The sequence below is a fragment of the Tarenaya hassleriana genome, unplaced genomic scaffold, assembly GCF_000463585.1.
Source record: "Tarenaya hassleriana unplaced genomic scaffold, ASM46358v1 Cleome5, whole genome shotgun sequence".
In the NCBI taxonomy this organism is placed as follows: domain Eukaryota; kingdom Viridiplantae; phylum Streptophyta; class Magnoliopsida; order Brassicales; family Cleomaceae; genus Tarenaya; species Tarenaya hassleriana.
In genome coordinates, this window is record NW_010967707.1 from 1872237 (window position 1) to 1884505 (window position 12269).

At 41.6% G+C, this 12269-nt stretch overlaps 3 protein-coding genes across 8 annotated transcripts; 2 read left to right on the forward strand and 1 right to left on the reverse strand.

Annotated features, from left to right (window-relative positions):
- Positions 1–1647: 1647 nt before the first annotated feature.
- LOC104826292 lies at positions 1648–4578 on the forward strand. 2 transcript variants are annotated; one of them, XM_010558911.1, is made up of 3 exons: positions 1648–1753; positions 2077–3613; positions 3981–4578. In XM_010558911.1, the coding sequence occupies exons 2-3, from the start codon at positions 2235–2237 to the stop codon at positions 4219–4221; spliced, it is 1620 nt and encodes a 539-aa protein (XP_010557213.1). In that variant the 5' UTR covers positions 1648–1753; positions 2077–2234; the 3' UTR covers positions 4222–4578. The 2 variants fall into 2 exon arrangements, with proteins under 2 accessions (XP_010557213.1, XP_010557212.1); XM_010558910.1 differs by having other exon boundaries at positions 1653–3613.
- A 1000-nt stretch (positions 4579–5578) lies between these two features.
- On the reverse strand, positions 5579–8739 carry LOC104826293 (GDP-mannose transporter GONST2). Of its 4 annotated transcripts, none has more exons than XM_010558913.2 (10): positions 8236–8739; positions 7861–8057; positions 7579–7771; positions 7330–7469; positions 7090–7219; positions 6845–6943; positions 6602–6756; positions 6357–6473; positions 6163–6260; positions 5579–5903 (listed from the first exon to the last, which is right to left on the reverse strand). In XM_010558913.2, exons 2-10 carry the CDS (start codon positions 8040–8042, stop codon positions 5860–5862), a joined length of 1158 nt encoding a protein of 385 aa, XP_010557215.1. In that variant the 5' UTR covers positions 8043–8057; positions 8236–8739; the 3' UTR covers positions 5579–5859. The 4 variants fall into 4 exon arrangements, with proteins under 4 accessions (XP_010557215.1, XP_010557214.1, XP_019059612.1 ...); XM_010558912.2 differs by having other exon boundaries at positions 7861–8062; XM_019204067.1 differs by lacking the exons at positions 7861–8057; positions 8236–8739 and having other exon boundaries at positions 5582–5903; positions 7330–7435; positions 7579–7670.
- Positions 8740–9111: 372 nt separating this feature from the next.
- LOC104826294 (sodium-dependent phosphate transport protein 1, chloroplastic) lies at positions 9112–12228 on the forward strand. 2 transcript variants are annotated; one of them, XM_010558914.2, is made up of 10 exons: positions 9112–9530; positions 9716–9823; positions 9944–10099; positions 10267–10482; positions 10580–10789; positions 10878–11015; positions 11131–11232; positions 11333–11398; positions 11600–11684; positions 11882–12228. In XM_010558914.2, exons 1-10 carry the CDS (start codon positions 9180–9182, stop codon positions 11977–11979), a joined length of 1530 nt encoding a protein of 509 aa, XP_010557216.1. In that variant the 5' UTR covers positions 9112–9179; the 3' UTR covers positions 11980–12228. The 2 variants fall into 2 exon arrangements, with proteins under 2 accessions (XP_010557216.1, XP_010557217.1); XM_010558915.2 differs by having other exon boundaries at positions 9126–9530; positions 9702–9823.
- The last annotated feature ends 41 nt before the right edge of the window (positions 12229–12269 follow it).

Here is a 12269-nt window from a genome sequence, read left to right on the forward strand (position 1 = left end):
TTATTATTATTAATAACTTATAACAGTTTGATTGGTCCGTGCTTTATTTCCAAATATCCCATCATTTAACTAGCTGGGCCAGGCTAAGAAAACTGTAATTCTACCCGATAGGGCCCACTAAGTTAGCCTCCAAGCCCAGCAACTCAGATCGTACGGTCCATTCTAATATACGAAATACGTTTTATTTTATTGTATTCTTTGTGTTTTCCGAATGAATTTATGTTGCATGTGTGTTCGTTGCAATAAATATTTTTAGCGTTTAGTATCAAATATTTATTCGCATTTTTTCTACGTATTTATCGTAGTTTTCTAGAATACGTGTGAATAATTGGAATACCATTGTTTTTTTTTTCCTTAAATCTAAGTCTGCACCACATTTTTTTATTCAATTGTATGATGATTTTTTATTCAAATGTATGATTATTTATCCAGCACCATAGATACATAAACGATATAATAATAAAATAAGTCCACTGGTCCTAAGATAGGGACATAATTGTTGCAATACATAAAAAAAATTGTAGAGAAGAAGATGCAAGTCCAATAAAAAATCAACCGTTGGTTCCTTACCTCTTCGTGGTACGCTCCAACAAGATATTTTTATTTTATTACCAAAATTTCTTTATTTGGACTCTTTGCTAAAACAGAGAAATAATCGACTTTTTTTTTATATCTAAAAATTATATATATATTTTAAAATACTAAAAAAATTAAAAATCACTTTTTACTCTGTGTTCCCATAACATTAAATTTTTTATAGTCATTCCATACAAAACTATTTCGAACTCTAATATTTTAAAGCCATTATCCTTAAAAAAATGCTGACACCACCGGCACCTATTGAATACATTTATAGAGAAATAAATTTTAAATAGATTGACATAAAAATTTATGTATTATAAACAAAGTTTTTGTTGATGGTTCCTGATTTGGTGAAATTATTGTGACTGGACTATTTGTTCCTCCCATGCGATATTGGATCGTGGAAAATAATTATGAATTTATTCAAATCAACACACCGATACATACATATATTTGTACGTTTTAAATATATGCATATATACGTGTAAGCTTCGTCAGTTAATTGGCTTCACGGGTTCTATTCAATATAAGAGGAGAAATTCAAAGGCAAAAACCAATTAGAACTTGAACGTAGACACATTAATTCTGTACCGAAAGTCGTCGCAAGCTTACGTGGACAAATGGACCCCAACAACTCGCCAACCTTTGTTGCCATATTTGCCAGGCTGTTTTTTCTCGCCCCAATTTCTTCTATTTACACGTGGCACCAGGAACACCGTCGATCTAGTTTAAACCGGAAGCTCAATAGACCTGGTGTTGGAAAACGATACAAAAGCAACCAACGTGGTACATTTAGGACCGTTGGATGTAAAATTCCTAATGACTTCCGGTTTATCAGATATTTTCCCTACGGAGAGGCAGGCAACCCAGTGCTTACCGGTTACCGATACCACCCGTCGCTGTACCTTGGACTGTTCTCAGCAAGCTCTACAGTTTGTCCACTGGTTTTTAGCTTTAAACCCGGTGAGATTTTATTGATTTAACAATTTTTTACTTTATTTTGTTTTTTTAATAATTCGTGAAATAGACAGAAAAAAGCTCTATATCGCGTTTGTATATAAGGTCGCCGTCTCTCTCTCTCCCCGCGTCCCCGTGCTACGGTTCAGTATTTTCCCGAGAAAATTTTGTGCTGAAGCGAGAAAATTCCCGACGAAAATTGCGCTCATTTAGAGTGAGTTTCTCATCGTCTCTCTCTCTCTCTTGTTTCTAACTTCGCGGAATGGGATATCTCTTGAAGCTTTCTAACTTACGATCTCGGAGATTTCATCGATTCTCGTGCCGGTTTAGCTTTCTCCGATCCGATTTTCCTGGGCACTGTAATGATTCGTTAGCGTGAAGATGCATCGAATTTAAGGACTTTTTCTCCCCTGTTTTTCAATCCCGTTCATACTGGGATCGGAGAGAAGCTACAAAAACCGTGATTTTGAAAATCATTAGATACTCTGATCATTCCGTTCTTTTCTATTTACTCGATTCGTCTTTTCAATTTTCCAGGAAAGCGTGAATCAAAGAGTAAAAAGGCATTTTTTTTTCCGACCAAAGTAGCCGCTTTGTGTTTGGAGGCCGAAAAAATCTCATCCTCCGTATAAACTTTCCCTCGAATTCTAGAAAAATTTCCTGCCAGATTCGAGAGACAATTTTCCCATCTTGGAATGGGAGTGAAAGTAGCCACCGCAACTACTTTCCTTCAATGGGCTTCGCAGTCCATCGTCCCCCATTCTTCCTCCACTGCCATATCCTCTCCTTTCCCGAAACGGCGTCGTAACAACGCGCACGACGGTCGCTCTCTGTGTTGCCGCTTTGTGCCTCGGAGGCATGACCGTTCGTCTCTCTTCGGGACTCACTCGACGAAGCTTCAACGATCCAAGTCCTCCGAATTATGGGAAATATCGAAGACGACGAGGACTCAATCGTTTCGAAGAGCTTGTATCGCGAGATTGGATTCGTTCTCCGAGCACGGTGAGGGAGATTCGGAACCGGAGATAATCCACGATTCCGTAGATGGTGAATCAACGAGTCACTGTTACAGTGCGAATTTTGGGTCTGATTCAGTGGAGCCGCCATGGGAGGAGGAGATGGTTCACATGTCGAGCATTGAAATGAAAGCGAACAGCGTCGGTATTCCACTGTCCCTGAGGGTCATAAAGAGGAAGATCCAGTGGGAGGAAGGGGTCAGAGAAGCCGGAGAATCAGCGTATTGCTCGGTGAAGAAGGCGTTTTCTTCGATGGTGTTCATCGTTCGCGAACTCCACAGCTTCACTCTCCATATGAGAGAGCTTCTCTTCTACGAAGACTTGCAAGGAATTCTCCAACGCGTTCGCAAGGAAATGCACGCGTCCTTTGTCTGGCTGTTCCAACAAGTTTTCTCGCATACGCCGACTCTGATGGTCTACGTGATGATTCTCCTCGCTAACTTCACTGTTTATTCCATCGGCAGGAACGCCGCCATCGCCGCCGCCGCGTCCCATCCTCCTCCGACAGCAACCGTGTCGGAACTGACAACGGTCGTTGAACCCGATGACGGTCCAAACACGAAGTTCGATTCCTCTTCGGTAAAGACATTCTACGTATCGTCCTCAACCGGCAGGACAGCTTCGGTCAGCGGCAACAATGGCGGCGGCGGCGGGAAATTCCGTCCCGTCACGAGCGGTACGGACGGCGACGGACGGTACAAAGGGTCGGACCATTTCAGGACGATGATACCCGACGGAGCCGCTCGGCTGTTGTCGTCGTCTTCCGGGGAGACGTCGGTTTCAGGGGAAGTGAACAGAGAAGAGGAAATCGGTCTGTGGAATTCGATGGTGGAGGAATTGGAAAGAATGGAGGCTTCGACGAGGGGCGAGTCATTGGACCGCGACACGGTGAAGAGGTTCGTGTCGCCGGTGGAGGCGCGAATCGAGCCAGACGACTACGAGGATTACTTCAAAACAGAGCTTCTGTACAAAACAGGGCTCTCTCAAGAACCTCATAACCCTCTCCTCCTCGCCAACTACGCTCAGTTCCTCTACCTCGTCGCTCATGATTACGACAGGTGTGTTATTTCACATGCTTACTCCATATTGTAATTTCAGATTCCCAGTTCTTGATTCCATTTGCTTAAGGTAGAGATCCGATAGAGAGATTATTTAAATTGCCCTATTAGTCTTTGGTGATTTGTTGGTCCAAGATGATGTTTAGAGTAAAAAATAGGAGCAGTCCTCGATTTTACTATTATTGTACCAAGAGGGGAACAAAGGCTTTAATGGCGGAGGAGTCTGTGGTGGAAACAAAACACAAAGATCTTGCCCTCACCAAAACCTAAATCCCACATGATATTCACATTCTTGTTTTAAATTCAAGAACTAATGTGTTGCAAATGTGGGTTTTATCCCACGTGGTGAAAATAAAAAAAAAAACAGAGCGGAGGAGTGCTTCAGGAAGGCGGCGAAGGCGGAGCCAGCGGACGCCGAGGCGATGAGCAAATACGCAAATTTCCTATGGAAGGTTCGGAAGGATATGTGGGCGGCCGAGGAGAAGTTCTTGGAGGCCATCTCGGCCGATCCCACCAACTCTTACCACTCAGCCAATTACGCCCATTTCCTATGGAACACCGGCGGCGATGACACGTGTTTCCCTCTCGACGCTCCTCATGATACCTAGAAACCCTAATACGTTTTTCTATTCTGTATATGTGCAGATGTATGCATGTATGTACTTATCGAGTATTAGCACATCACGATAGACGTATGCCAATGTTGTGGTGCGTTGTCGGAGATAAATCAAACCGTAAAAAAGAAAAAAGAGAGCGGAGAGATATAGTGAGGAGATCACGTGAGGGAAGGGAGTGGAGCACGTGACATGGAGGCGAGTTGGAAGTTGCATTTTTTTTTCTCTTCTATTTTGTTCGTCTTCTTCACACTGTGAATAGGTGTGAAAGCAATAGTTATTATTTTCTTATCCATAATCATCACATGTCAATTTTTATAATGTTGGTAATGAGAGTACTGTTGAATTCCACTATATAATAAATTTATGATGGTCCTGTCAATTTTCATTATCTCGCAACGAAAATTGCATTAATAATTAAACAAGCACATGGAATTAAAGAACTCTCGGCCAAAGGGTAAAAGCGGCAATTGGTGTATTTCTTCTGGCGGCAACGATATCTCAGCAGCACATAACCCCAACTCATATAAGCAACAATTCGCATTTGAAGAAAAAAGGCTCATTACAAAAGTTGGAGATACTGTGGATTTTGACGTCACAGATGAAATGAAAAGGGCAGGTTGAGGAGACGCTCCACATGCCATGTTTCCTCTCTTTTAACTTGCTCGTGTGTTTCTTTCTCTTGTCCGTTTCTACCGCCTTTCATTTCGACGAGTAATATATATATATATATATATATATATATATATATAGTATAAATAATGTTTTATATAACTTTACTTGCAGTTGAGTTTATGTAAAATCGTGTCCTTGAATTCTTATTGGGATCTCCATAAAGCTTCGGATGACGCAAAAGAAGAAGAAAAAGAATTGGTAGACCGTCGTCACGTGTAATGATGTTTGATATAATTCACAAGTTTGTTTTGCGAAAACGAGGGGGATGAAAATTAGATCGTCTTTCTTGATGTAATTCAACGATTACAAAATTTTCAAAAAAGGTAGGAGGCGATACATTTTTTCGGAGTTCAAATATTGTATACCGATTCATATTTCTTTTTTGCTACAGAGAATCCAAGTACGTCATTCATTCCGATAAAACCAAAACAAAACAAAAAATCGGGAAAATCAGATCGTGTTGTTCAATAATATATATAACGAGAATTAAAGTCGCCATCTTTTTTTTTTATAGTATTATCGTATAATATTATAATTAATAATTAATAATGAATGATGCATGTTATGTTAGGTTAATGCTCTTTCGTCTCACCCCAACGTTACCAAAAAACCCATACTGCTTCACTAATGCATCGCATCTCTTCTTAAACACTAGAACTAAATCAATAAAGACTGGTATATTTAACTAATTCCAAATAATAAATAAAAACTAAAAAAAAACAAAATCGATCTAGAATATAAGTGTTTTTTTTTTAATAAAAACGCCCTTTGGCCGAAATCAAACAAAAGTAGATGAACAAGAGAAATCTCTCCCCTGTTCCACCCCGCCTGTTTCTTGAAGACGATTTTTAAAATCGCCGGGTAGAATACAATCGACTTTGTAAGGGAGATATCGTGTATAAAACAACAGCACAAGTTTTCTTCGTGTAATTCCCTCCACGGAGAAGACGTTTTAGCTCATGACATTTTAGCTCTGGCGAAAAATATTCCGGCGAAAAGACCTGCAGATCCCACACCAAATATCAGTTTGGAAAGGAAAAGACTCTTTACTAATTCACAATTCCAACTACTTACTGCTACCACATTGGCCATATTAATGGCTACTAAAGCAACTTCCAATTATTATTGAATACAGTACACACACGTTTTATACGGATGATAGTAGGGATGTAGGCGTGTATAAGTAGAAAGGGTGATAAAGAAGAAACCCGAGTTGGAAAGCGAGCTCTGGTTCTGGTTCCGAAGATCAATGTTGCTTACCGAAAAGAATGCTGAACAAGTTGGGGAGGCTGAGAGGGACTTTGAACAGTACAAGACCAGCTATGGAGATTGGAACCTTGTTTAATGAACCTACAAGACTGTCGCTCACAAAAAAGAAAAACCATTAACCAATATAGGACGAGCCGGTTTCAAGCTAAAAGACATCATGTTTCCTCTCTCTCGGGGGGAGAGACCTGTAAGTGGTAGGTCCAGTTTGATGCAAGAACCACATTGAGGTGAAGCTGATGGCCAGTCCAAGGAACCCACTGGCTGTGGCCACCACCCAAAACATTGGAACTCTTATCACATCCCTACATAAGTGCAACTCCCAGTAAGCACTAGTTTGAAAGGCATCTACTTCAATCCATGCCAAATTAGCCATCTACCCGATAGTTGATATAGCCACACAATGACAAGACGTAAATTTTTTAAGGCTTACGTGGTTATTACGTATCTCCACTCGCCAAGCAAGATGATCAACATGACAGCAAAAGGCAGTGACAGCAGATTATTCAGGATAACCATGGATACTTCATTGAGGGAGCCAGATCTTGTTGACTGCTTTGCTTTGTCCATTACTCGTCGAAGGATGAGCTGCCACAAATAGTTTTATACATGATACCCAGAGAGAATATGCATCAACAGTCATGGTTCCGGTAACAGATTTCATGTCTGAACTCACTGAGTAGCTTGCAGTTAGAATGCAGTTGGCGATCTGCCACGTGTATCCTACTGAATCGAATGTGAGATCAGTGATGCCACTGCTAATCGCAGAGATGATCTGCATCACAGAATCTTAGTTAGTATCATTGTGGAAATCTGATAGAGACTGAAGACTGATCTTGGATTTCAGAGCAGGTGAAGACGTTCGAAACAAACAGATAAAGTTTTTCTTTTTGCACAGATAAAGATATGCATTTAACTTACCATCATGAACATTGCAGCCCAAACTTTATTGTTCTGTCGTTTCCGGAACATATATAATTCCCCTATCGCTGTAATTATATTGGTCGCATTCTTCAGAATAGTCACCATAGCGACGTTTATGTATTTCAAGCTGAAACAGAGGTATGGTGTCATAAAAGTCTTAGGCAGACAGCAACTAATAACGAAAATTTCCATTACAAGTTCATAAACCATGTCTTCCGCAGTGATGAAACCACATACCTGTACATTCCTGAAACCAACATGCCCACGAAGATAACATTGACTGGGATCCAAACTTTGATCAGCTTCCAGTTAAGTTTCTCCACAGAAACTGCTCCGCAACAATCTAGTACAGCTACCACCAAACAGCTGATTAAGTTCTGAAATAAAGTATCACGAAATGACCAGATTATAAGCTAAACACGCTTGTAAAAGCTTTGCCAGTCATCATAATGCCGAAGAAATCAAGCTTATGGATTCATATTGTACTTGATAGAACATCAATGAGATTCCCGCATTGAAGTTATAGCTCGAGAGAACTATTTTGTTGATTATTATCATGCTGCAGGAAGAGATACAGTAAGCTGTCCCAGACAAGAGCGGTCCAGACCGTTTTCCGGACCCTCTCACACGTTTGTGATCTCCATCAACTGGAAGATGTGATCTTCTCCATCTGAGAAACCTGTTATGTTTCAGGGGATCACAGATATTCAAGATGCAGAAACATAGGCACCATTGATTTTACTGTTATAGGGAACCAAGTGTTCTTACCTTTCGCTTAAGCCTCTGAGTTCGGTTTTTCTGGATACATTGCTTACAGAACCCTTATCTTCCTCATGGATTTCATCCAGAATCTTGAAGACGACGTTTTTACTATTATCATCGTCAAAAGAGTTTAACTCTGACTCGTTCGGATCATGACAAACAACCGCCTCCGTTTTGAAACCCGACATTCTCACCCCTTCACACTGAACTACAGCAACAAAAGAAACCCACATATAAACCCTAGAAATCGACACTCCGCAGCCAAAATTCTACAGATTATTTATATCTAACTTAACGAGGAAAACGTCGATTTCCCTTGTTGAGCTTAGCATCGATACCCTTATTGCTCTTCGGACGAAATACGACGAGAAATTCAAATACCTGGAGACGAATCGCAGAACCAGTTCCAGATGAATCTCGCCCTTTTCAGCTCGATTCTCTACCAAATCGACGAAATCGAAGATAGCAACGAAACGGGAAAGGAAGATCCGTCTCTTTATTCAGCCCGGGCTCGCGCGAAATCCGGCGGGAAAACACGATCGGAGCATATGATCGCGAGTGTGAAAGCGTACGAGCGCCTTGTAAAGATGGAGGAGGAGCTAGTGGACGCGAAGAAGATCTTTTTTGCTGACACGCAAAGCGTAAGATGCGAGACAAGGAACGTGGGCGGATCTGAGCGAGATTTCCGAGGTAGACATTGGGAAGTAACCGTCCTGCGTCATTTGAATAATTCTCTCCCTCTCTGTGCTGTTGTTAGGGTTCTTGAAATCTGAAAACAGAAAATAAACCACATCAGCGAATGGTATGTGATGTGAGAAGGTCTCTGGCTCGTGGAGGAAGGAAAGCTCGCGCCGGGATCCATGGCGAATCTCTTGGCGGGAAAGATGACCCGATGGCCATGTCGGGTCAGGTATTATCAATACGGGTGTTGGGCTTTCAATTGGAATTGGGCCAGAGCTCTCTTAATGAGCTTTTTTTTTTTTATCGCATCCCATTAAACTCCATGGAAATCTAAAAAGAAAAGGAAAAAACCATTGTGATTATGTGGGCTTTCTCTAAAACCCACAAATCCAATATATGTCTGTTAAGACCCAAAAATGGGCCCAAAATAAAAGCCCAACAGATTCCGTTTTCTGTTATTTCCTGTTAATTATTACACCCTCCGTATTATATCGCCACGTGTCACCACGTTAGCCATTGCCCTTCCAAAAAAATCGTTTCCTCCTCTCTTATTTGTTCTTTACCTCCCCCTCTGGAAAAGAGTGAGGAGAAGAGGACATATCTCTGCTCTCTCCCTCTCTTTCTCTCTCGTCCTCTGCAACACCATGAACGCGAGAGCTCTTCTCTACTGTCCGAATCTCCACTCTCTCTACACTCCCACTCGGCCTCCCGACTTGTCGTCTCGGACCCGGCCGCTACGACCCGATCCGATCTCGTTTCGGTTCCGGATCGAGCCGCGGGATAGGTCAGGCGTTTTTCGAGTCTCGGTTCGTAGCTCCCGCGAGAGACGGAGCGGGAAAGCTTATGCAGAGCTAATTAGTTCGCGAGAGAGACTGAAGAGAAACGGCGCCGTGTCGGGTCCGGAGAGCTCGGTGCCATGGTGGGAACAGTTCCCCAAGCGCTGGGTTATTGTGCTGCTCTGTTTTTCGGCTTTTCTTCTCTGCAATATGGACAGAGTATTCATCGGACTTCTCTTTTCTTGTTGAACATACTTTTTTTTTGTGTCTGCAATTAATGCCTTTTTTTTTCTGGGTTTGTCGAAATGAATCTCGTTTTGCTTTCAATGTTCCAAAAGGATTGTGATTGGGAATGTTTCGGTAGAAATTGGAGTCGTCAACCATGAACAGATCATGTTTTGCAGGTGAACATGAGCATAGCAATACTTCCCATGTCGGCTGAGTTCGGTTGGAATCCGGCAACGGTTGGTCTCATACAGTCTTCGTTCTTCTGGGGTTACCTTCTCACCCAGGTAACCGATTTGTACTTAAAGGTTCTTTGATTTTGACTTCCTCTCATTGGAATCTACTCAAATGAGTATCATTGTTCTTCAAAATGTTTCATTTGTCTGAATCAATGGGTTGGTTGACAGATAGCGGGTGGGATATGGGCAGACACTGTGGGGGGCAAAACGGTTTTAGGCTTCGGAGTCATTTGGTGGTCCGTGGCCACTGTTCTCACTCCCATTGCCGCTAAACTCGGCCTCCCGTTCTTGCTCGTTGTCCGTGCTTTCATGGGCATTGGAGAGGTTTGTATTCATTCATCCACACTTCATCTGACACCTGACAAGTCCATTATCAGATCTTTGCCAGATCACACTAACATAACCATGAAATGTTCTTGCTTGCACATGTTAGGGTTTTAGGTTCAAATATAGACACATGTAGAAAATTTGATCTTTCCTTGTTATGTCAGGGTGTTGCAATGCCTGCAATGAACAATATACTGTCGAAATGGGTGCCCGTGCAAGAGAGAAGCAGATCTCTTGCGCTTGTTTACAGCGGAATGTACCTTGGATCTGTCACCGGTTTAGCTTTTTCGCCCTTCTTGATTCATCACTTTGGATGGCCCTCTGTGTTTTACTCTTTTGGATCTCTCGGGACTGTCTGGTTAACTCTATGGCTAAACAAGGTAAGGGTTGATACACGTTTCCAAGTGAAGGAAATCGTATATATTTGTAAGATAAACCTATTTACGAAGCTTGCCCGGTTTATTGCCACCACTGCAGGCAGAGAGTTCACCTATTGAAGATACAGAGTTGCTGCCGGAGGAAAGAAAGCTAATTGCAGACAACAGTGTATGCAAAGAGCCTGTGAAAACAATTCCATGGAGATTGATATTATCGAAACCGCCTGTGTGGGCTCTCATCGGTTCTCACTTCTGTCACAACTGGGGAACATTCATTATCTTGACATGGATGCCAACTTATTATCATCAAGTCAGTTTTCTGATCAAATTGTTTTTTTTTCAGCTCTTGGAATTTACTGCGATCTTAATCTCATGCATATGATTGAAACGCATGCCAGGTGTTGAAGTTCAACCTTATGGAATCAGGGCTGCTTTCTGTATTGCCATGGCTGACAATGGCGGTTTCTGCAAATGCTGGAGGGTGGATTGCTGATACTCTTGTCAGCAAAGGTCTATCCGTTACAACAGTCCGTAAGGTGCCTATTTATATTCGTTTCATGTAAACAAATGGTATTATTTGAACGTAAACTATTATCACTGAAGATTTCTGTATCGGCATGAGATCCTTATTCTTCTTTTTCGGGTTTTTAGGTAATGCAAACGATTGGATTTCTAGGCCCTGCTTTCTTCTTGACACAGCTGAAACATGTCGATTCTCCTGCAATGGCTGTTCTCTGCATGGCTTGCAGCCAGGTTGGTTTCCTTCATGACTCAAAACACGGAAAGTACAAATCTGATAAATGTTTAGAAGATGGATTTTGATGATCTAATGGATATGAGAGGTTATGCACAGGGTACCGATGCATTCTCACAGTCAGGTCTCTACTCTAACCATCAAGACATAGCCCCTAGATACTCTGTAAGTCTATCATTCCTCTTGAACAATCGAAATATGATACGTTTTCCCATCGTATGGCATGATTAGTAACGATTTCGAAACTGAAACACAAACAGAATCAAACTCAAACCTAACAGTTTGATCTTAAAAAAAAATCCCATCTTGCCATCGGTGTTTTATGACAATTTCAATCTGAAATTCCACTGCGATTCTTGTGTTCAGGGAGTGTTACTTGGTTTGTCGAACACAGCAGGAGTTCTTGCAGGAGTTCTTGGCACTGCAGCAACAGGTCACATTCTACAACACGGTAAGAACTACTCAACAACCCTTTTCTCCCAAACCCATCTTTTCCAATATGTTTCATCATCTTTACATGTGTGCTGACATGGGTTTGATTCTGAATTGTATAGTAAACTATATCCATATGTATAATGGGAAGAGATCAGGGTTTGATCAATCTTTGGATTGTGGATTCAATGGCTTAACATTGGGTAAATGCCTCAGGTTCTTGGGATGACGTGTTCAGTGTCTCAGTTGGCCTCTATCTGGTCGGAACAGTCGTATGGAATCTTTTTTCAACCGGAGAAAAGATCATCGACTAATCGTTCTTGAAACAGATCTGATTGTTCGTGAAGAATTCAGCTCAAGCCTTGCATTTTCATGGCCTGGTGATTCCTTTTCCACGGAAGAATTCTGACAAGCTCTGGAATTTTTTTGTTTTTTTTGTTTTCTTTCTTGAATTCAGACAAAAAGATAAGCTTTAACTAAGTAGATGCAAAGAGTGTATATATACATGATTCTATTACATACACCCCGTACACTTTCACCGTGTATACATGCATGTTTCCACATCTCATGCCAATGAACAAATCACTTTGGTTTCCCCTCTGCT

What these genes read in the sequence shown, in the direction of transcription:
- LOC104826292 (XM_010558911.1), top strand. Translation starts at nt 2,235, where the DNA reads ATGGGAGTGAAAGTAGCCACCGCAACTACTTTCCTTCAATGGGCTTCG. An exon ending in GTCGCTCATGATTACGACAG is followed by an intron (nt 3,614 to 3,980) that starts GTGTGTTATTTC and finishes AAAAAAAAACAG; the next exon opens with AGCGGAGGAGTGCTTCAGGA.
- LOC104826293 (XM_010558913.2), bottom strand. Translation starts at nt 8,042, where the DNA reads ATGTCGGGTTTCAAAACGGAGGCGGTTGTTTGTCATGATCCGAACGAG. An exon ending in TTGGTTTCAGGAATGTACAG is followed by an intron (nt 7,220 to 7,329) that starts GTATGTGGTTTC and finishes CCTCTGTTTCAG; the next exon opens with CTTGAAATACATAAACGTCG. An exon ending in TGGAGATACGTAATAACCAC is followed by an intron (nt 6,474 to 6,601) that starts GTAAGCCTTAAA and finishes GCACTTATGTAG; the next exon opens with GGATGTGATAAGAGTTCCAA.
- LOC104826294 (XM_010558914.2), top strand. Translation starts at nt 9,180, where the DNA reads ATGAACGCGAGAGCTCTTCTCTACTGTCCGAATCTCCACTCTCTCTAC. An exon ending in TCTGCATGGCTTGCAGCCAG is followed by an intron (nt 11,233 to 11,332) that starts GTTGGTTTCCTT and finishes GGTTATGCACAG; the next exon opens with GGTACCGATGCATTCTCACA. An exon ending in AGGTCACATTCTACAACACG is followed by an intron (nt 11,685 to 11,881) that starts GTAAGAACTACT and finishes TAAATGCCTCAG; the next exon opens with GTTCTTGGGATGACGTGTTC.